The following is a 24,785-nucleotide window of genomic DNA, read 5'->3' on the forward strand; positions in this document are numbered from 1 at the left end:
TGCTTGGTGAACGCAGACCAAGATATGTGACCATATCTGACCACCAAACTGAGCAGAGCCATTAACATCCTGAATTAATGGGCTTAGTGGTTTTCAAATGAGGTATTTCCATGACGGACGTGGTGTGGATTCAGCAAAGTCTGCCCTTTAACAAACACAGCCTTGGTTTCAAAGATTTGATTAGGCTTAATACCATTAGGGAACCATTACTGATTTTATGCTGTTGTTGTTACTGGTTTAACTATCGATTTCTGAACCAAAAATTGAAGACAGTTGGCATTACCAAGAGTCAAGGTTTAGGAATGCAAAAGCAAATCCAAGGTACAGATGAGCTTCAGATGTGGACAGGCTTCACAGGGTTTCATAGGCCTTCCAAAGTTTGTCAGGTCACAGAGGCTTTTCTTTCTGTGGGGTGTGCATGAGCCCAGTTTCTTTGTGTTTGTTGTTTGTTTTAAACACTTGCGACCTCAGCCAGCGCAAGTGGAATTGATATGAGCAATTACTGCATGCAAGAATTAAAAAAACCTCACGCCAACCTTGGTTTATTGTACACCATTTACAAAAAAAAACAAAACAAATGAAAATGATCTTCTTAATCAGCAATCCCTGATCACCACCACGTGTTTTTAAAACAGCCAGATGTTCAGAGTTTAAGAAGCCAAATAATACTACTACTTTCTTGTAAACGTTAATGGTGAAAGAACAATAATAATGGTTTTAGTCAATCATCATTAGTACTTGAAAGTACAAATATAAATTAAATAAGACTCAAAAAACTTGTACAATAAAATCTGCTATAAACAAAGCTAATTAAAAAGAACTGCTCCCAACCTGGGTTGCGGGTTTCATCTTGTTTTAAAATTAAAAGCAGTTACTTATTTTTCTGAAGCATCCAAATGAATGTTCATATCCAGATGTCCTTACAAAGAAACACGGTCTTCATTCTCTTCTCATTCTTTAAGCTGTTTATATAATATTTTACTTCTGATTGTCCTTTTCTTCCTTGGCAATCCTCTTTGTCACACCACTGAAATACTTCTCACGGAAAGAATTGTGTCCCCTGTAGGGCATATACTGGCCATCCAACATGTAAGAGTTCTCATCTTGATCCTGCATGGCACCAGAAGACAAACATTAGACTTAAGGGTAGTGTGTTCAGCACGTATTGAAAAAAATAGGCTGAAAACCAGACTTTTTCAAACTATGAGGCAGTTAGGTTTTTGTTTTACAGTTCACCAGCACACACTTAAGTCACTGAAAATGTCTCAGCTGACATCACCAGAATCCCACCCTGACACGACCAAATGAGCACAGGTACCATGCACCACACAGGTCACTTTCCAGAAAAAATACTTTCAGGGGAATTCAGTCAGTCAGAGGTCTGTGGAAGGCAGGCACAAACAGAAGAGGAACACAAATGGTAAAATGAGTTCCTACAGTTACTGAAGCACATTCAGAGATTTTTTTTTTCTGTGCAACATTCATGTATTTCTGAAAGTTAAAGTTGACACAGTAAATCCCCACATATAATACCTATTTGACACCAGCCAAAAACACAGTTTAGAAAATTGGCCCACTGTATATACAAAGGTTTAGTTCATCATGTACTATGGCTTTATACAATTAAGATACTTGTCAGCTAACATTAGCAACGCTCTAAGATAAACATTACATCAAACTTTAATCTGAGTGTTAAAGAAAACTGATGGCAAACTTCTAAAAACAGTTTAATGCTTCTGGGTGATGTCAGTTTCTCATTATACTCAAAAGCAGGAAGGAACAGTGAGAAGGAGCCTCACACAGAACAACTGAACAGCACAAGGAGAAAATAAAAACAAACACACAACAGAACCAAGCCTCTATTCTGCCATGTGTTTCTTCTCAGGTTTTTAACCAATGCAGTAACACTGACATTGGTTCACTACCTTAAAACGTTTAGTTATTTGTTCACATTCAAAAATAAAGTTACTGCAGAATGTTTTAGCATCAGTAGAAACATGGAAGTAGATTTTAGTCAATATTTTCATATTACAAGAGTACTACAATGCAAGGATGCACAGGATCCTAGTGGACAATCTCTCCCTTCAGCTCTTTTCCAGGTTTTCACCTACGGAGATCAGCACTTCTAGCTCCGGAGATCTTAACGAGCATTCTAAGGGAGTAAAAGAAAAGGTTTTTCAACAAAGCAAGACTCTCGTGTGCATGTAGAAGGGCCCTCTTCTGGACACAACGAGATATTGCTTCAAAGAAGGTCTCACCTGCTACAAAAGCAGATATCAGGAATGTGACACCAGCTTAAATTAACTTGCTAAATGTTCAGTGCCATGTAGATATCTATTATGTAAAGCATGTACACCACCAGCAGCAGCATCTCTATTTAAATACTGCACTGTTGGAAAACAGCAGGAGAAAATTATTTCAGGAAATCCAATGCAGGCACAGTATCATCTATTGTCTTTTGGTCACCTGTGAGAGACTGCTATCTCCATGACTGTTCTCAGGCTGATTAACAACAGGCTTTTAACAGGTTTGTGAAAAAAATGAAAGTTACAAAATTACTATAGAAAGACAGGAAATAAGAAGGATTTAAGACACACCCCTCTCACAGCCAGCCTATATTCATTTCTCCAGCCACTCTAGGAAAAAGAGCACTTTTGTCTTGAAATTCCAGGTCAGAAATCCTTCTTTGACATAAACATACGTTTTTATATCATTGGGATGCTTTAACAAGAATGCTATGTAATTCACTTATTTTGAGAAATGGATGGGATATTTGACCCTAATGAATAATGATACATAGATCAAAGATACTCTAAGATAAACATGAATCCCCACAACCTCTAAGAGGTCATACATGTGTACAACATTCATCTTGATTCCATAGGAAACAAAATGCCAATTCTTGGGGAAGGGATGAAGGAGTAAATGCCCTTTCCTCCACCACCAAGCTGGTTAGGGCAAAGAGAGGATGTGCTGTGTAGAAGAACAAACTTCAAGCAGAGCACAGGTGTAACAGAGGCATCCGCATGCACCAGATGGAAACAGGTTTGGTGCACCACTCCACAGCAGAATCTCATCTCGAAAATCCAGGCCTCATCAGGAGCTCTGCAAACACTGCTCATTAAATGAGAGATCTGCAGTCAGGCATGAATTTCATAGGAGAGATTACAAAGGAAGTTCCTGGCCCACATCACAATAATTCCAGTCTAAGAGGTTCCATTCCCTACCATAAATATGGCAATTGCTTAAAAAACCAAAAAAACAAACAAAAAAACCACCCCAACCAAACAAACACCAACAAGAATGGGAATTGCTGCTTAAAAAAGGGAAAAGAAAATAAGAAATCCTGAACTACCTGGAGATATCAGTCACTACTGAGATTTACTAGTCAAAGGAATTCTAAAGGCAGCGTGAGGACTGATCAGAGTAACTGAAATTCTTGGATTTCAGAGACTAAGGACTTTCAAACAAATTCTAACTTACACTACTGTGTATCAAGGAGCTGAATGGGTACAATCTGAACACCAGGGATAGGCTTCATTTAACTCTACAGAGAAAATAACTTGTTAAAAAACTCCCCTTAACAATTTATTTGTTTTAAAGACAACATTAAAATAGGTTTTAGAGATCTCTAATAAATAATGAAGAGGCAGAAGAGAAGGGGATGCTGAATGATAACAAGAAAATGTTTTTCTTTAAATCTTGGGAAATATTAAGTGACTTTCTAAAGATTCTTATTCATCTAGCATGTCCCAGTCCAGCTTCAAGGTAATTACCCACATTTAGTTTTTGTTTTTAAAAAAAGTCTTCCTAACCTTATCACTGTTTCCTACCACTCCACATCTGGTGCTGGACAGTAGCTATAGAAACCACTTGTGCTAATGTTATACAGCTATAAACAAAAAGGAGCAGTTACCAAACCAGAGACAGCAGGGTCATACACCCAGAACAGACACTGCTAAATTCAGCAGGAAAAATTCTACACCAGTAACAACTCTGGAGTGACCGCATGACATGGAAATGCTTGACCCACTCAGCAGGCTGGGTTTGTGTGCCTGGTGCTTCACAGTCCCTCGCTGGACAATCTTATGCTCAGAGTTTGTCCTTCAGTCAAGTTTTCTGTTACATCTTACTACATCATTTCTAGGCATCTCTCTTGGCATTAAAAAAGTGGGATGCCTCACAGGGAGGGAGGAACACAGGGCTCTGGGCTGAGGCTGCAGCTGCCCCTGCCTCACCCAAGCTGAGCTTTGGGGTGACAGTGTGCAGCTGTGCCATGGGGGATGCAGCAGGGGAGTGTGCATTTTGGGGTCAATGCTGTGCTGGGGAACAGTGGCAAAAGTTGTCTAAAATGGTAATTAAAAAAAAACAAAAAGTCTTCTGCTCATATTGTGCACACGCTGGAAGAGCATATTCATATCAACACTGAGTTCAGGAAGAAATCTTTTCCAGTTGGCACAATTTCACTATAAACTTAAAAAGAACAGACTGGATACTTACAAGACAGCAAGTTATATACCAGGTTTATGAGGTTTTTAATAGAACAAATGATCTTCATGCTTATGATAGATCAATACTTCACCTAGACATACTCACTTTTTGCCTTCACTTTGATCTCCTTTTTATTACAAACCATTCCAATCAAACTGCACCACCAATTTCAACAATTGACTGAATTAATCTCCAGTTAAGAGTTTATTTAAAGTGTTAATAGTGAAATCAAAATTTGCTGTGAAATCTGCAATTCCTTATTGGTGGCAGACAGTGGGGAAACCGAAGATCTGCATAGTAACAGTAACATGATTTGTAACATTTCTCATCCATTTGCAAGCCCTGCACTAAGCTGAATTAAAAAGCAACTGAGGGCCCGTTACAAACCAGCTTAGTAATGCAGACAGGAACCGTCTGGAAACATAAATGTTAGGTATATCCATAAAAATTCACTCTTTCACTTAGGAAAAAGAAAAGTAGGCAAAAGTATAACTACTGAATTTTATGGTGCTATCTGGCAAGAAATATCCAATTCAAAGGTTGCTCAGGATATTAATAGAGGAAAAAACATGTTCCAGGTAAGGGACACTGGGGTGGGGAAATCCTAGACACCAAAACAAAGTCCTAAACCAAGCAGGCACTGGCTAAGGATTCAATATGAATTTTGTTCTCTAGACAAGTTTTGCATCATCAGAAACAACACATGGGTTCTGGTATCTTTAAATTATCTAACACACATCTGGAATACTGAATGTAAGCACTTGCACAATCTTATCTAAGCAGCAAGCCTGCCAGCTAGTCTCAGGTGCTCAGAGCTAAGCACTTCCAGACATGAACCTGCCAATCCATGAACTGAAGAACAGGTGATGCATGAGAGGAGAGTAACAAATGACGCAAGTCTGCTTGCAGAAGGGCTGATATATTTTTTCGGTTAAAATATGCTACCCTACAGCACTGGTAGCAATAAAACTGCTGTCAAAAACCTCCCTGATCACCCTGAGACGCACATGTCAGAAACTTTCATCATCTACCCGGCTGGTTTGCTACTGGTGAAGTTGGCAGCTCCGAGGCTGAGCTCCACACAGAGTGTTTAGAGAAGTTCAGGTGTTGCTTGAGAACTGCAGTCACCACGAGCATTATGGAGGCAGCACTGAACCCCTCTGTGTCAGCAGTGCAAGCACCACACAGACACAGCAGCCTGACTGCATCTCCTGCCATCTGAAACAGCTCTTCCAGCTGACAAGCAGTGCACTGAAAACACTTCCTCACGGCGTCCATTTTCATTAAGAATTTGCCTCACATGTGTTTAGCATTTCTTTTAACAGTATTAAGAGAAAGAAGTAGCAAGAATGGAAAGGAGATCTGAATGCCATATTCCCTGGTCCCAATGCCTCAGGAGAGGCACTTAGTGTGTCACAAAACAAAAACAGAAAAAGATCCAGTGCGCTTTGCTGTACTTGTCACAATTTCAATATTATTCCAAAGAATAAAATGTACCACTCTAAAGATGAAGTAACAGAATTAAATAAGGTCTACCTGTACTGCAAGACCCACAAAGATATTTAGTATTTACTTGGGCATTGAGACACACTTTGCAATCAATGAAAACTTAGGCATTAAGGCAAAGTCTCTGTGGATGGGATTTACAAGTAACTGTAAGTTCAAAGATCTTTTTCACACTATCAAGGGACTTTTTCAGGATGAAGAGTTTACCAAAAAACTGAGAATAAAAAGGAAGAAACCAAAACCAGAACAGTCCCTTAAATCACTGCTCAATTTTACAAAAGCTCTAACTCTGATCATAAAAACCAAAGTGTGACAGAAACAAGGATCAAATGCTGAATAGCACAAACTTGTCACGAACACAACAGCTACTATTTTACACGATATGATCAAGAACTCAAGCTTACCTTGAATTCTTTCACCTTTTCCATGGTTATGAGGCGCCTTGATGTGTGGCTGGAAAGCAGCTGCTCGCAGTTGCTAATAAGTTTCAGGCACGGATGGCGGGGAATGATCTCTTCTGTGTATCTGGAAGAAATAATCATTCTTAGTGCTGTAGGCTCATGAAGTGGAAAGACCTGCATCTGAAACAAAATTCTTACAGACACTTCAAAAAAAGGTTCACAGTTGAAAGTTGTTATGCACTTTAACCTGATTAAATAAATTCAGATATTGCTGTTTCAGAGTTTTGACATCATATATTCCAATCATCTTGACATGCAGTGTGTAGAATAAATTAAAACCCCACAGTAAAGAGACACTCTCCCCATTTTCTGCATGTATTTAAATTATGTTAATGTATGTACATCTGTATAATTTCAAGTACAAAGTACCTCAGCCAACCAGGAACAACAACTTAGAGCTGTGATTTTAAAGATATTTTCCACAGTCAACATATATGAAGTCGAGAGAGACTTTACTCTGGCTCCCTAAAAGGAGATCACAGCGATTCAATTTCAAATCTTATTAGACAGTAACATTCCTCAACTTCAAAATTTGGTATTACAAATTTATCTCATTGTAATTACTTTTTCTAATGGCAAAAAAAAAATCCACCATCATTTAACATTAGATAGGATTTAATTACAAACCAACGTTGCTACTATCTACAGAAGCAAGAGTTACAGTGTTTTAAATGCCCCACCTCATAAACACACTAGTTTCTACATAGAAAGTGCTTTCTCTAAATTGCCTTCAATCCTTCTATTTCTCCAAATGCTGAAAGAGAAATTTAAAGATTTAAGAACTTTGCAGGGGACTAGAGCAGCAAGAAGTATTAACCTAGCTAGTATGATAAATATGAGATAGCCTTCCTATATACTGAAACATAGATCAGCCATTTATTCCTAGATTTTGTAATAAGCTTTCATGTAATAGTTATGAAAAGATAACACAGAAGATGGGTTCTGATATTGTTAGGTATGATTTTGTACAAAACACCTGCTCCTATGATTTTCCAGTGTTTGGGGGTTAACAGAAGTCAGACACTGAAACAGAACCAAACAACTTAGCATCTATGACTTGAATTTTGAAAGTACAAAGGAGATTCACATTTTTCCTGTAAAGAGGTGGATTTTCTGAATGAAAGCAAAGGTGTTGGTCTGGATTAAAATAGGATCTGTCTAGGTGCTGGTGCAAAACTTGGCATTTCTTAAGATAACACAGAGCTGTTAAACAAGTAACTCAATCCCAAATACAGATATGCAAATAAGAAAAAAACCCAAACAATACTGCCTCTTTGCTTTCCTCCAAAATTTCCAGACCACAAAACTACTTTTCAGTCATTTCTCATGTAGAAACAAGTATCTGCTTCAGCTACATGAAGTCAGAACATGCTTTAGCAAAGAAGAATGAAATTAATTCTCAACTGCTTTTTCTATTACACAAGACTTTTGATGATTCCAGTACCACCAAACGGTCTTTCTTTTACAAAGGTAGGCACCTGGCCACAATATTTAAAAAGTTCCTCTCAATAATCATACAGGAGGCTGACTTTAATGGAATTAGAAGAATTTGGACTCAACAATGATTTCAATGTCTGACTGAAAGAGTAAACTCTGGAGTGAGATGCTATCTTGAAGAGGGAGAGATCACTATCACTTTGTTAAAAAGCCTTTTCTGTTAGCATTAATGAATGTATTTCTACATTCTTTCAGGTAAAACTCAGAAACATGTCAAATAAGAAATACAGAAGCAATGATTTCAACAGACATCCAATCCAATAGTTTCAGCTTTAATTTAAGGTAATATACAAAGATCTCAAATAATGAAACTCAAGGCAGGTGTTGCCAAGGGATATTTGATAATGCAACATGTTAGTAAAAAAATCTCTTCTCCCCACTTAATTGCTTTAATGCCCCATGTTCATTATTACAGCTGAAAATAAAGTGACTATCCTACTATTCTATGCTAATTTTAGCAACTTTAGTATTTCCAGTCATAGTATGATGTACAAATTGACTTTTAAAAAGTCATCTCAACTAGAACTCCCCAAAACAGCAACTAAAGCTGATCCCAAATATGCAGTTCCCAAGTTATCTGAAGTGAAACACTTTACACTGCTGTAGTGAGGAAGTATGCTTTTACAAAAGTTCAATGAGCAGAAAGAAAAATACTCTTATCTTGATGAATAAAATAAATTCAGTAATTCCAAAGAGATTTTATTGACATGAAAATCTGCTATAATACTATGAATGGCATTCATTGCTGTGTCTCTGAATTGTCTTATGAGAAAAAAGGCCTAAAATATCAATTTTATCATTTACTAAAAAATACAAACTACTAAATGCACTCTCCTGTTACAGAAGCATGCAACAGAAATGGCTCCTTTTGATTTCCAAATTGGCAAAACAGCATGAGATATATAGGACTACCCCAAGACATCTGCAAGTGAAACTAGGGATAACCACCACTTTATATAACAGTATAGTTGGACTGTACACAGAAATATAAGACACTGTAGAAACTACCTTCAGAGCACATCTGTATCTGGAAGACACCTTGAAACAGCTACTGTACATCAACTCCTCACTTTACAGTAAAAAATCTTTACAAAAAGAGAACAAAACCCCCCCCCAAACCTAATCTAGGGGATGCTGAAATAAGGCATGTGAACAGCTGGTTTTCCTTATGCACTCAGCTCCGATCCAGGCTGCACTCCTGAGCAGACAGATCCCGCAGTCTCTGCTGGCCTCTCTCGTCCCTAACAGGGCTGCTCTCGGATGCTCCTGCCTCTCACTGCCATCTCTTGGTCATTTCACTTCTATTTCTCACAAGAAAGCTAAATCAGTAATGCCAAACCCCAAAGAATCAAGGATGATTTTTACACACCTCTATCAACTACTTTAGCAGAAACACACACTAATACCAGGCTACTGTCTTAGAAGTCTATCTGCACCTTGGAAGTCTAACTTTTTAAGCTTAAATCTCAACCCACATGACATGCATTTACAATGATATGCAAAGGCATTTTCTGCTTGGTAACAGTCAGGAACTATCTCCATTCAAAAGTTCTGTTACAAAATGTGGCCTCCCTCATAAAAAGTTTTAAAATACAAAGTCTGGGCATTTCCCTTAAGTGCTGTTACTATGGAAGCTCCAGATATACTATGTTCCAGAGGAAAGCACAGAGAGAATGCAGCATCCCTTCTGACAAACAACACAGCAGAATTCAACAGTACATACTCAGGCCTGTATATGGGCAGCCAGTAAACCAATCTTCCTCCCATCACCAGATGTTCTGCCCCAAATTTCAAGAGGTCAAAAAAGATGTCACTTAGATGGTAACTGGATGAAACAAAGAAGTGATTTTCTGTGCTGAACAAAAAACATACAAGTGTAAGCAAACAGAGCACAGGTAAAAATTACATTTTTAATAATAGTAATTTAAAAAAAATGCACTAAGCCACAAAAGCACTTTCTGAGCTTTGCAAAGCTACCTAAGACAATGCAGGAGTACAACTTCTACTATGAGGAATACAACTTCACAAGTTCCTCCCTGTCTCTTTGACTTCCACATGTACTAAAGACGAATCTAAAGCACCACAGGTATGCTGGCAATAGTTATTTTGCACAGCATCTTTCTAAAGGAAATTAAGCCAGAAGGCAAGGAAGGCCGGGCAGTGGAGAAGCCATGGGACATCTCTGAAAAGCAAGGAGCAGGGGAAAATGCAGAAGTAAAAAGCTGAAGGTAAAATTACAGGTACTCCATTTTGGAGTGAGTTCGCAGCCTGCAGGGATCAAAGAGAACTTTTCTGGAAATACATGCTAATGGTGGCTCAGAGAGGTGAGGAATAGGAGTCAAAATCTGAACACACACAAGGAACGAGGGAAAACATAACCAAGAAGGTTTCAGGAAGTGACAGAATGGTTTTGCAAACAGAACAAAAAGGGTTTTTCCTCTTTAATAATAATTGCTACCATTCTTTAACTTCTGACAGCCAACCAAGAAGTAACAAACACTCTAAAGCTGCAACTGGGTTTCCATTAAGATATTTATATTCTACATCAGACAAGACAGCTTCCCTACCTTCTTTCAACTGATTTAACTGTTTCCTTTTGTGATCCCATTCTGCGAGGAGCTTCTCTGATACCATATGGTGCTAGACAAAGCACAAGCAAAATGCAGAGATGAGAACCTCACACTTTGTCCAAATAACACACAATTACACCAGACATACACAACAGTGCACAAACTGTGGCTTATGCAAGGTTAAAAAAATGAAAAGCTTTTATGAAGTAAAAGTCAGTAAGGGAAAGTTCTTCAAGATTGTTGAGTGCTTCTTGCTCCAAAAAGTTATTTTAAAACTGTTTCAAAGAAATCCCTTCAGCTGAAAGGGACTGCTACATGACACAGGACAATGATGTGTTGTTTCTTAAAAGATATTCCTTAGATTTCCAACATGTGATAAATAATCCCATCCTTTTTTGTTTGACAGACATGAATGTGTCCCCTATAGCACTTAACAAACCTTTTCTAAAGTGAAATTAAATATATCAGAATTTCTTCCCAGCAACATTACACAAAGGGTAATTCTCACACATAAGAACCAGAGGTTTTTTCTCATATGTTTTTTGCACATTTCTAATAGCATAACATAGTTACTTGTATGTTAATTTGTGAGACTTGTTTCAGCATCACAGAAGCACCAATGTAACCACTGCAGAAGTTTTAGAAATGGTTTCACACTCAGTTCTAAGTCCATGTTAATATTCTACACTGTCTTGCTGTTGAACAGGCCAAATAAAAACTAGCAAGCAACCCACAAAGAAAAGTCACACTTCCTATTCCTAATTAATATGAGTGTGTCATTGTAAAAGCCAGCACTTGAGATCAGAAATTGCTGTATCAAGGTCTTCATTTATCCCCTTAGTTTCTTTTCCCTCTTACAAGACAAATAGTGTTCAGTAAATAGGTTTCTAAAAGAGCAGAGGATCCTTTCAAACTGCTCCTGCTTCCAGTAGCTAAGTGTATTGGAAACACATTAAAATTTCTCTTTGGAAGCATTACATGAAGCATTAACACAAGTCTCTCAAAGTCCATCAGAGATGCATGGCAGACTCCAATGTGCTGCCAACAGCAACACAGACCACTCTGGTAAGAAGTCTCTCTGCATCAATAATGTGATGCTTTTACTGAAAGAGACTTCTTCAAAGGATGATTTTCAGCCACATTGATTTCTGCTGGTGAACATAACATGCTCTCCATGGGAGAAAGTGTTATTGTCAGCTTTGTTACACATTGATAACTATCCTTAAAATAAATGCAGAGACATCAAATGCAGATCCAATTTCCACAGTGCAGCTCTCGACAATCATCTTCAGCAACATGGAAGCTGCAGACCTGAGCACTGGCCCAGGCATTTCATCAATGTACACAGGCAGTAATGTTTCAGTCACTGTTATTGGGCAAGGAAAGGCAGTAACAAACTCACGGTCTGTAATGATTGCATCAAACAACATCCCTGTTCTCCATACTGGCCTTGAAAAATCAGCAACCAGTGCATCGAGGTAGTATTTCTCTAAACCATACTGTCGGAGGTTTGCTCTGATATTTTCATCTGGCCCTCTCCATTTCTGGTTTTTTCTGCTTGCCTTGCCTGGGAGGGGAAGGGGAATGGAAAGGGTAAAAAAAAAGCATACTCAAGAAACTATTATATAAGAAGAGCTTTCATATACTCTACCATTTAAATTAAAGGAAAATAATCAAATGTCACCAAAAAAACCTGTCAAAACTTCACAAGTAGTAACGAAAATTGAAAATACAAGAGAAAATTTCTGCTGCACCATCTGCACAGAGTGCCAAAGAATACATTTACAAAAATGTTGGTTTGCAAGATGCTCTCTCCATCCACCAGTCACAACCCTGCCCACTAGGTCAAATATAATTTGCATATTTGCGGAGAAAAATGAGATGAGGGCTCCTGGCTTAGGTTTTAGAGAGCTTCCCACATCAGGGGTTAAAAGAGCACACAGCTGTGGTAATGATTATTTGGAACTTTGTTTTGGTCTTCATTATTCTTTTTCAAAAATATTTTCAGCTTAAAAGTAAGATAATATTTTAACTAGCATACATGTAAATTGGTGAATAAAAACTAAGCATGACCAAATAAATCCTGCAAAGATTAATGCTGCTTTAAAATCCACTAAGCATCATCTGCTACTATCAGTCTTCTTAAATTACAGGGGGTAAGATTTCAGTGGCTTCAAAATATGTAACATACCTAATCCATGGATTGTGTTGTAATCTATATCAGTACCACACACATATGCCCCAAAATGTGCTGAGGAGATCAGAAGGCCACCTAGACAGGGAAGAAAAAAGGCAAAATATAAACTTCTGTCATAAATGTCACCTGCAGTAGGATTTTTTCCTCAGGAACTTCAGGAGCCTACAGCAGCAGCATACTAGACCCAAGGAAAAGAAAAACACCCAAAACAAACACCAAAAAAAGAAGTAGAACTATCAACCAGTTAGAATCACTATGTAATTATGTCAGACATAATAACACACGGTCCTTTGTCTGCTCTAGATGATTTTCTTTATCTTGCTGTGCCCTATGTCACTCCTCATCTCTGTAGATTGTTCAGGAGCTTTGTTTATGGCTTTCTGTATTTTAAGCAGTAAGATCCTTTAATCATTACATGAACCAAAACTTTTGATTCTACTTTGCAAGGAGCAGAATTTCAAACTGTTGTCAAACAATTGGAAAAATCATCACCACACAAATGGCAGTTCTACTGTGTCTGTTCTCAAAGTCAGTTTCTTTAACCGTGTCCAAAAATCAAACTTCTGTAAGGTGGCTATTGCCATATTGTAAGAAACAATGGTGAAGAGCCTTACAAATGTAAATATCTCCACTGTAAACATAAATATCAAAAACATTTCTGCAATAGCTTTCATGTGTGAAAACTACACACATATCATTTGTCTGTGAGTAGGCTGCCTGCTTTGTCAGTAGCACTTATTTTGTAATAAAACCAGTTTTTTTAATTACTGCAATTGCAACATGCCTCCCTAATTAAAAAAGAAAAGAACACCATACCAAAAGTGTGATTTTCCCTTGAAATTGACAACAGTTGAACAGCCCACAGAAAAGAATAAATGCCATTAACTCTTTAACAGCTTCCAAATGAAACAACGGACAGACTGCAGGAGATGGACAGATACCTGTGTGGTCAAGTCTTTATTAATTAAGAAACTCTGTGGCTACCAGAATGGTTTAGAACAGAACAGAACTGAGAACAAGGCTGCGAACCCCACTGATGTCAACAGTCCTGCTAAATAAAGGGGATGACTGCTGCAGGATGAAGGGCTGACAATGTGCAAGCTGGCTGAGGGGGTGACACCAGTTCTCCAATTCACCAGGAGCATGGAAAGAGGCATTCCAGGTGCCTGCACTGTCCTGAGCACCAGCAAATCCCTAATGTGCCCTGTGTGCACCAGAGAATTCTGCACCATATGGTAATGAACTCTACCAAAACCAAAGGTGAGGAAGAACAAAAAAAACTTTTAATATTCCTCTGCTTTTTCTCATGAAATGGATCAGGGAAAAACAAGGTTACTCACCCCAAAGGAATCACCCATTTCCCTTCTTGGCTGCAATCCCTCAGAACAGATGGGCAGTAGTACATCCAGAGGGTCAAGACAAATTTAGCTAGCCCTGACCCCAAGTATGGCATACCACCCAGTCCTACAAAAAAAGTAAGAAGAGAGTCCTTTGCCCATCTAAGAATATTTTTAATTACAGGCAAAAAAAAAGAAGCTTGGAAATCCTGAATTTACAGCTTTTAATAAATCGCAGCTTGTACTAGTTCAATTGTGTTCACACAGAAGGTGCACAGATACTTACATACTCTTACATGGCCTGCCCTTTGAACAGTATATGAAAGGATTAATCAGGGAATCACTGTCCCTGGTGACCTGTAGCAGAATGATGATGGCACAGAGCTTCATGCCTTTCTACCACACACTATTCTCCACCTCTTCAGCACAGACGAGGCCTGGTCCTCCAGGATGTCAAAGAAAAACATCCTGTCATTTACAACTATGCAGTATCACAAATATCTTCCAAAAGAACAATCAACGAGATTAATGAGATAACCTGAACTGACTGTCTAGGAGGAAGCACAAAACAGTCAGGTAAAAGACCTGATTTATTCTTCTAGAAGCTTCCAGGCTTCCTTCTGCCCAATGCTGAGGAAAGAATACCTAAACATTGATGGAAGTTAAAAACACAGTCTTGGCCACTTCAATTCTGCTTGACAATAAAAAGGGGAATCAAGTCTTCTAAAAGCCAGCCTGCTCAAAGAGCACTTTATATTCCAAGGAAAACTGCCAATTGTCCATTCTTATACTAACGTGAAAGACTTATGGTTTGGCTCATGCAGCAAAAACCAGTTTGTTTGCAACTAGCAAGAACCATTTTGCAAGGCCGTTCTGGTTTGGTCTTCTATTGGTCTATTACTGGTTTACTCTTCACTTTATCAGTGTGAAAAAACAGGCAGAAACACAGACAGGTAACAAAGCTGCACTAATAAAGAAATCTGAACTGCAGTTCTTCAAAATGCTCCTCAGATCCTGAATATATATTTTTCTAAACCCATCAGCTCAACATGACTGCATCACTCTCAATTCCAAACCACTTCCCAGAAACTCCAGTGACAGGGCACCATAGTACTGACAAGCTCAAAATCTTCTGAAGAGACAACCAAAATTCCTGGGGTTTACTCAAAAGAAGTAAGTGCAAAAGCCACTGTTATTTAGTCATAAATACACTCTACTGACAAATGGCATGCCACCCAGTATCTCCGGCATCTCTACCCTTTATATAACAAATGTCTAACAAAAAAAAAAATTAAAATGAAATTGTAATTTAAACTACTAGGCAATTTGGGGAGGATTTTGTGTATGTTACCTTTCAAACTGAAACACAACATTTATCCTGAATTTCTATAGCTTTCTATCATTTTTATGTGATTTTTCTTCTTCTGTCTTTACCCTTCCTTTTTTTCTTCAATTTTCACTCCCAAGAGAAAAAATGTTCTCAGAGACTTTATTTTGTGATTTAAGTTAGCAGATTTTATAAGACAAAAAGCCACAGATGCCAAAATGAAACCAACTGCTAAGAGGTAAATAGAGGGATTTCCTGAACCTTTCAAAGGACAAGCACAACAAAGAGGAGAAAATCTCCTAAGATGATATTCTGCGTTAAAAAAATCAGGACCTATAAGAATAAAATTTAAGATAAAAACACAGAGTTCACCAAACACTTCTGTTTCTGAAAATATCATATGCATGCTCTTTTTCTATGGCACAGAGAAGACAGATACTAATAAGAATTTATCCTACCAGTGTAGTCTTCTCTCTCCCTAACTTCTCTGCAGAGATTTTTCTCCATCTTCCCATTAATATAAGTATTTTTAAATTTATGCATTTCACATGTGGTCACCTTGACTAAAGTTTAGCAAGCTGAACATGAGCCAGCAGTGCCCTGGCAGCCAGGAGGGCCAACCCTGTCCTGGGGGCATCAGACACAGCATTGCAGCTGGGCAAGGGAGGGGATTGTCCTGCTCTGCTGTAAGCTGGGATGGCCTCACCTCCAGTGCTGGGGGCAGTTCTGGGTGCCACAATACAAAAAAAGAGATTAAATTCTTAGAGAGTGTCCACAGGAGAGCAACAAAGAAGATGAGGGCCTTGAGGGGAAGATTTATGGGGAGCAGCTGAGGTCACTTGGTCTGTTCAGCCTGGAGAAGGAGAGACTGAGGGGAGACCACAGTACAATTTACAGCCTCCTTGCTGGGGAAAGAGGAGGGGAAGGCACTGATCTCTTCCCTGTGGTCACCAGTGACAGGACCCAAGGGAATGGCCTGAAGCTGTGTCTGGAAAGTTTTAGGTTGGATATTAAAAAATACTCAGAGGTGGCTGGGCACTGGAGCAGGCTCCCAAGGAAAGTGGTCACAGCCTGACAGCGTTCAAGAAACATTTAGACAATGCTCTCAGGCACATGGTGTGACTCTTGGGGATGGCTCTGTGCAGGGCCAGGAGTTGAACTCTGATGATCCTTATAGGTTCTCTTTAACTCAGGATACTCTACAGTTTGATTCTAGGATTCTAGGACAGAAACACCCATTGCTAAATTTTGGAAGAAACTACTCTAGGTAGCTTAACACAATATACTCTGCTATAATTATATGGCACAAGCTGACACACTAAATCAGCTATTTCACATACAGCTGAGTTTCCCTGAGGCAAAAAGTACTTCAGTGCCATGCACAGCAATATGTGGAGTAAAAGCTCCCCCTCCTGGCTAAGATAAGGAAAGCTCAGCTGGGGAAGGGTACCTTGTGTGAGCAATAATATCCGGAACACAGGCTGTGCACAACCAAGTGTTCCTCGTGGAATGCTGCCATGACCTCACTATTGCTATGTTGTGTTGTATGACCAGAAATGCCCTCAGCACTCCCCTAAAGACCCAGCTCTAAAATGCTGCTTCTTAATGTCCCAAAAGTGACTGCAGCAAGTGCTTAGCCAAATTCCAATTCCTGGTCACTTTGATCTTAAGCAGTCCATGAAACACATGGATTGGTGCTTAGGCCACGTGGTGTAAAACCCAACAATGAAGACAGACCTTTTAAAAGCGCAAAATAAACTGTTTACATCTTTGGAATTTGGTCTCCTTCCTCCAAAATCCCTTTCAGGTTAACAAACCATAATTTTATAAACACCATTTTGCCTTTGGTATCATCTCAAATATCTGCTGAGCATCAGAAATCATGACACTACGTAAAAGAGTAGTGCAAGCACTAACACAATATTCCAGTTCTTCCCACCAGCTAAAAAAAAAAAAATATATATATATACCTGTTCCAACAAATGGATCATATACGATGTCATTGGGTTTTACTCTCCCATGGTTTGCCATGATGAAAGAGAGGCAGGCATCCATGCTTGTATTTCCAATGAAGTGTCTCTTCTTTACACTGTAGGATTCAATGAGTTCTCTTTGGCCATCTGCAATCTGTTGAGACATTTAAAACCCCTGTCAGATCCTGGATACAAGGTATAAACAGACACACTGACACACTTTCTTTAGTGACACCATCCAAAACCAGGTAACTTCACTTCGTAACACATCACCTTGCTTTCTGATGTCTGAAAATATGACAGACTTCTTTTCGAACAACAGATATCTTGCTTCAACACCAGGGTAAATTCTTCAAGACAGAGGTTAAAAATGTACAAACATTTTAGAGAGAAAATTCTTTATAAGAAATTATAATTAGAGTAACTTTGCTATTATTCTAAGCATCAGAAAAACAATTCCTGGCAATTCATAGTTAAAAGGATTTCAAAAATATGAGGACTAGACACGCACGTTAAGACATGCATGCACACACAGGGATGCTTAAAGTCAGACAGAATTTCCTTCTTCACTGGCATTTCTGTCCCACTCAAAATCCAAATTTAGAATAGCATTGACAGGTGAGAATTTGAGGGAAAAGCAAACAAAGACCAAATGCTGGCATTTTTACATCAGACTTCCAAAGTACATTGGAGAAGACCAAAGCAATCTGAAACAAAACACATTCAAACACTATCCAACACTATCCCTCCACCTCGCTCAGCATCAGTCTTACTGGGTTAACAAAATACACCTGCCTATTTCTTCAGGTTGGTTTGCTCATTTTTAAACACTTCAGGAATTCAGCACAGATGGGACAACAGCTGCAATGTTTCGCAGCATTACCACAACCCAGGGTGCTCTCACATCAATCACAGGCATGGAGGATATTCACAGGCCCTAACAGATAGCTTGAATCTCTAACAGTGGCTGTAACACAAGCTGCACAACCTCTGCAGTGGTTCTCCCTCCTTGCAGCTGCCCTCCACCCAGGGCACTGCAAGCAGATATTCCCACCAGTGGCTAGTGTCATACTGGGAGATATCCTTTGAGGAACCACTTTTCCCTCACAGAAACATAAAAGACCAGATCAAATTTCCTCAGGATGTCCTAATAATGCAGCAGGTTTAGAGTGCATATGGCCAGCAGGCAAGAACATTCGTAGTGAAGACCACAGATGGTTTTTCCACTTGGTTCCTTCTGCACTGCTGGTGCTCCCTCGGGCAGGTGCCTGCCTGTGGGCTGGACTCACTGATGTCCAAAGCCTCAGGGATCAGTCTGCACCTTTCCAAGGAGGTGCCTGCCAGGATCACTTGAAGCACTTACAGAATGCTCCAGTGAGGCTGATGCCACTCAGCTGGGCCCCAAGCCATCTACAGTTCTGTACATCTTTCTATGTTTGGAACAGGGGCTTTCAGCTACTGCCAGGTCCAAAAAAATGTAACACACCACCCCTGCTATGCTGAGTCCTCTCAGGGGATGGCAAGACAAAGGTGTGTTTCCAGGTACAACTTCATTTTTTACACCTCTAAATTGTTCATTAAAGCCACTTTTTCCTAGTCACAGTAAGGACTTCCAAGATTTGCTTCAGAGTATTATGCAATGACAAATTCAGACAATGGTATTTTCTCCTTCTATTAAAGTCAAAACACTTTTACATTTAAACTGAAGTACGCCCTCCTGAAAATACAAGCTTGCAAGAACTGAAGCAAACATGCTCACGCACCCATCTACCAAAATACAGATGAATGGGCTCTTCTGGAACATCATTTGGGTTCATTCCATAATCCTCCAAAATCCAAAATACGTGTTCTGGATTCTTTAAATTTACTTTTCCTTTGAATGGTAGAAACTCAAGAGCCTATACAATAAAGAAAAACAGAGTCAAAAATAAACAGGGTCAATTGTTTTTAAATAGATACCTTCCCCCTCAAGAAAAAACACTAAACAAACAAAACAATCAGCAAAACCCTCACAATTTCACTTGTGAGAAATGATATATTAGGACTAAAAGTTCAATTTCCACTGGTTTTTTGAAATGCCTTTCTTCTAAACAAAAATATCTCAAATGATTAAGGTTTAGAAATTGGGAACCACAACACCTTTTATAATCTGAACAGAATTCAACTTCCAAGGAAATTAACTGTGCATATTAATTATGCAATTTTCAAGTGATAGAAACAACAATGATGATGAACAATAGGATGTGAAATTTCAGTGATGTGCAGCTACAATTGTTTACATACTTAGCATTATTTCGTGTACACAGTAACTGAACAAACAGGGAAAATAGCTACTACTTATACAGATAATTTCAGTCTCTGTAAATGAAGTAAATTGAATAAACAGGTGCCAAAATAGAATGTGAAAGTGCAGAAATAAACAGTAATTTGGAAAAATGTCCTAAATGAAATACTGATATAGTTAGGAGGAGAGCATAAGTACAGATAAGAACAGGAGATCAGCACACAATCCACAGCTTGCAGCTGAAGTCACTTGTTCCACATTCTGCAACAATAAAACCCTAATAAAGAGCTCAAGTAACAGATTTTCCAAAAATTTAGAACCTAACTCTGGCCATTTGAATCTTATAGTTCTCAGCAGCAAGCTTCGGTTTCCCCAGGACACTGGGCTGAGATTTCCGCCCAGCGCTATTTGTTTAGCATTGTATATGCCTTAAACAGTCAGTTTATAGAGGGGGAGAAAAAAAGCTGTGAATTTTGAGAGAATGCTAATTCAGACACAAAAATCTCATTTAGACCTGATAAGACATAAGCCATAAACTTCCTTAAGATCTTGAAGAAACCTAAATACACTGATAGCAAGGAATAAGAACAACATGAACAGATTAAACTAAACAAAGATTTCTTAACCATCTACTTACGTCAATCTTTTTTATTTTCTGTGCTTGGGTCAGTGTTTTATTAAATGTATGAATGTGTACTTTGTAAGTAGAGTCTGACTGTAGATATGGAAGCTGAAAAAAATAAAAGGCAAAGACATTTAATTAGTACAGATGCAGGGCTATTCACTGGGCTTAAGGAACCATAGTATCCAGATTCTTTATTTTTATACCATCTTGTCTGTTGGATAGTTCTTCAAGGATGCATAGAGCTCCCCTGCAGATTTTCCATGGCCCCACAGTTCAAATATAGACCTGAAATTACAAAGTTTTTGCAAGTTAATCACATAGAGTAGGGAAAATGCCTTACAGATACTTATTCCTTTTAACCTGCTTGGCCAATGTATTGAATTTAATTTAATTCATGGAGTATTGAAGTGTGGCATTTAATTCTATATAAATGTTTTAATTTTTGTTTGTAACAAGTCTTTTTAATTACAGGCTGATATTTCACTGATGTTTTTCTTTGGTTGGTAACATGTACCAAAGGCATCAAAGCCTTTCATATTGATTAGCAGTGCAATGGAGGTACTCCAGTGATCTTATTCTAAAACTAACACATCTCCCCACAACCAGCAGTAGGACAGAAAAATAAGCCATGGGTTAGTTATGCTTTGCACATAGAATTAGCATACATTAGCTGAGAGTGCACAGTGTGCAGAACATCTGAAAGCTGTTTGGTCACATTTTACTCCCCGAGCTCCCTGCAGCTGCTTTTTGAAGTGCAGTGCTCCACTCTTTAGGCAAGAGTGGAGAGCCCAAGTCATTCTAGGTAAAACTGAATAGCTTAGACATCAAGCACTTAACAGGGACTGTGCAACGTTCTGCAGAGAAGACCAAGCTCTGAAGAACACAGCACAGGCACCCCAAATTTAGTATGGTCAGAGGGACATAACACACCTAGGCTGCTTCTCATCCTGAACCATACTTCAAGGCCTCTCTCACACACCTCACTGGAAATACCTGCATGCTATTCGGACACCTCTAAAAATCACCAGCTGGAACAATTACTCTCCAGCATATCCCTGTGCTCTTGAATTTCCTAGAAGGGACTCTGCTGCAGCAGTCAGGGCTGAAGACTCAGATGAGGGAGGGTGACACAACCTTTCCCTTCCATGATTGTCAGTTTCCATGAATCACTGGTTTTATCTTTCAATTCCATACATATTTTAGAAAAAGCCACTAACTCAACATTATACAAGGCACATAAAACATGAGTGACACTACAAGTGCTGTCTCTGGAGTGAAGAACACCATTTTGAGACCCTGAATTGATCATACACTGAGTAAAGAGGACAGACAGGGATGCTACATAATCAGTCCTACAGGAGTCCTACAGGCTCCAGTAGCACCTTCTCAATTCTAGAGGGAATCGGAGACTATTTTATGACTCCATACAAAATTTATTTGCCATATTAGAACAAAATTCCACTGCTTGTGTTATTATTTACAACATTGTTAATCTCTTACTTTGCACATACGGTCCGCTTCATTAGTCCCCTTGCCATCTCTTCTGAAGGAATATTGAGAATCCAAAAGGGAGACTGCAATCAAGAGAAGGTAAGTCACGCAAATACCTAGGATGTCACATGAATTACAAAACTACACAGTTCTGTTCTATAAAAACAGAACACGCATACAGAAGATTAAAAAAATTAATAAAAAATACATATTACCTTTAATCATACAGAGAATGTGGGGGTAAAATAATTAATCTGAGAAAAAACTGTTTACTCAGCTTGAATGTCTGAGAAATTCTGTTAGGCATTTAATTTTTCCAACATAACTGACTTGGTAAAATATTATTTGCACTTCCCTTGATTATTCATCCACTAAAGATTGGAAATACCTCGTAACAGGTTTACTGTTTAGCAGTAACTAAATCTCAATAACATTCTCTAGCCAAGCACTGAGACCTGAATCATATGGCTTCCTAACTGCGCTCCTCCAGTGTCTCACTGATTTAGAGACAAACACCAACTCCAAACTGCTGCTGAGTGTTCTCAGGGTTTAGCTATCCTAGAAAGCAAGGAGAGCCTCCCAGCAGGTGGCACTGCTTCTTTTCCTGCTGGTAAATGAAGACAACCTGAGGTGCATTTTGTGCATCTTTTTACTAAAGAGTTCTGTTTTGTGCATCTTTCAGTAAAGAGTTCTGACTCTTTACTGAAACTGAGAAGTCAGTTTTGGGAAGATTCCCGAATTTCCTAAGAAACTTCAATATTTATTCAGATGCCTACAATTAACAAAAATACTGCAAAGAACATACTTGCAGACCATACACACACTCGAGTAAAATAGTTGGTCCTCACTTACATTTACACGAATTTCCTGCTCACCACTGAATTGTCCGCCACAAAGGGAGAGCAATGATGTTATTTCCTACAGTGAAAACATACAGGCCAGGATTTAGAATCTTATAAAGAAGAAAAGGAAACGGGAAAAAAGAGAAAAGAGAAGAAGCAGCATGACATAAATTCTAACTCTAATAAGATGGTGGATAGGGCACACATTCACAAATAAATTCAGACTGTACGCACTGTTCATTAATTGAACATTAAGACCTCCCTGCTATAAAAACAGTTTTCTCAAAATTCATTGGCAAATGTCAGGAAAATTTCAGTAATTAAACCCCACCATTTCATATATTCTCCTTCATCAGAATCTTTACTGTTCAATCCTACACTCTCACAACATTATCCACTCTCTTCTTGAAATATTTTTCTGACTAGTTCACATAAAAGTGGTATTTCAGTAGTAACACTGACTCACGGCCAGGATCAGCAGATCATCTGACTAAAAAAATCTGTCCCTGCTTGTTCCATTAAGTTTTCGAAAATCAAGTTCCTTGCATTGCTCACCACAAAACCAAACCAGCTGAGCAGTCACCAAAATAAAGGAGAAATGGCTCTGCTTCCTTCAGCAGCTGTATCACCAAGTGTCACCAAACCTTGGTGATAAAAAGAAAAACGTTCTGTGTTACACATGTATCATCTTCTTTTTACTTCATCCGACGACCTGGCCTAAAGAAAAATCAGGATGATCGCGAATGGAACTCAGGTTCCAGTCCCACAAAGCAAATAGGAAAGAGAACCTTAATGACAACAAGAAAAATAAAAACTTCAAGACAAGTTAAACGTTTTGTAACATGTGACAGTCCAATGGACGAGGGAACATCACCCTGTGAAGCGGACCATGGCACTGAGTCTTCCCCTGCACACGGCAGGGACGGTGACTCCACCAGCGCCCGGGCAGAGCATGCAGAGAGGCCCTGGCATGTGCCCAGAGCAGCTCCAGCCGCTCCTGCACCCAGGGCACGCTGCCGGGAGCTGACGGATAACTTAAACTTCTAAATTAGTCACCAAAGCCAAGACTTGAAAGCATTTTTGTAACCCCAGCTTCCGCTTCTCTCATGGAGCCCCGGGTACTCTGCTGGCAACCTCTCCTAGCGCCAGAGGCTGTGGAAAAGCGAGCGGCAAGTAAAGCGCTGCCTTAAAGCCACCACGCGGAGGCTCCCCATGAGCCTGGGGCAGGAGGGGGAAAAGGGAGCCTGGGGGTCGGACGCGGGAAGGGGCGAGGGAAGAGGCGCCGTGTGCTGCGAGCCCCCGGCTCTCCCGGAGAGAGGGGACCCCGGCTGGGTCCGGCTCCTCCGGCACACCCGGGCCCGCGCTGCCCGGGAGCGCCCCGGAGGCGAAGAGCGCCTCACTCGGCCGCGGTCGCAGTCCCAGTCCCAGTCCCAGCCCCGGTCCCGGTCCCGGTCCCGCGCAGCGCTCACCGGCAGGCGGAACTCGAGATGCTCCTGCGCCAGCAGCAGCAAATAGCGCCGTAGCGCCGGGGCCGCCAGCGCCATGTCCGGCCATCCCCCGCCTCCCGCATGCGCCGCCGGCAGGGAAGGGCGGGAGCGGCGGGAGGAGCCCGGGAAGGGGCGTGTGGCGGAGAGACCCCCGCGGCCCCTGCAGCGCCCGGAGCGGGACACGGGGCTGTGCGAACTCTTCAGGAATCAGTGCTCACTTCATCTCCTTCCCATCCTCCTGGTAGTTAAATTTTGAGTGTGCTTTATCACGCACGCCACGTGTCACTGCAGCAGTGCCTGCGTGTGGCTTATAAATAACTCCGTGTACACTGGGGACACGCTCGCTCAGGGGTGTTTCACTGTCAGGGGCCCGCCGAGGCCTCTCCCGGCCACACTTAAGGATCTGGAGCATTAAATAACATTAAGAATTAACAGATGCCAAAGGAGTCGCATTCCTTTTTCCGTGGGAAGGAGGTCAGCGCCGGCGGCGTGGGTGTCGCAGCAGGTAGAGAAACACATTCCCAGGAAAGGGGCAGAGAGAGGTGTGACGGTCCGGCAGAGGGGCAAAAAGGGTTTGTCTTGCGGGTTATGTTTTGTTTTAATATCTAGTCTTAATAATTGTAATGCCGTACTCACTGGTCTCGCTGTTGTGTTGATCTGAAAGGTTCATCTTATCCAGATTTTGGTAAGCTGTTTA

At 40.0% G+C, this 24,785-nt stretch overlaps 1 protein-coding gene across 1 annotated transcript; it reads right to left on the reverse strand.

The window, feature by feature from the left end:
* Nucleotides 1–526: 526 nt before the first annotated feature.
* Nucleotides 527–24,185, reverse strand: TRMT11 (tRNA methyltransferase 11 homolog). The gene is made up of 13 exons (XM_058020044.1): nt 24,071–24,185; nt 22,612–22,677; nt 21,769–21,842; nt 20,472–20,553; nt 20,281–20,373; nt 19,123–19,257; nt 17,357–17,513; nt 12,717–12,797; nt 11,928–12,092; nt 10,523–10,595; nt 9,679–9,810; nt 6,402–6,522; nt 527–1,110 (listed from the first exon to the last, which is right to left on the reverse strand). Exons 1-13 carry the CDS (start codon nt 24,143–24,145, stop codon nt 979–981), a joined length of 1,386 nt encoding a protein of 461 aa, XP_057876027.1. The 5' UTR covers nt 24,146–24,185; the 3' UTR covers nt 527–978.
* Nucleotides 24,186–24,785: the final 600 nt, after the last annotated feature.

Source organism: Melospiza georgiana, chromosome 3, assembly GCF_028018845.1.
Source record: "Melospiza georgiana isolate bMelGeo1 chromosome 3, bMelGeo1.pri, whole genome shotgun sequence".
NCBI lineage: Eukaryota > Metazoa > Chordata > Aves > Passeriformes > Passerellidae > Melospiza > Melospiza georgiana.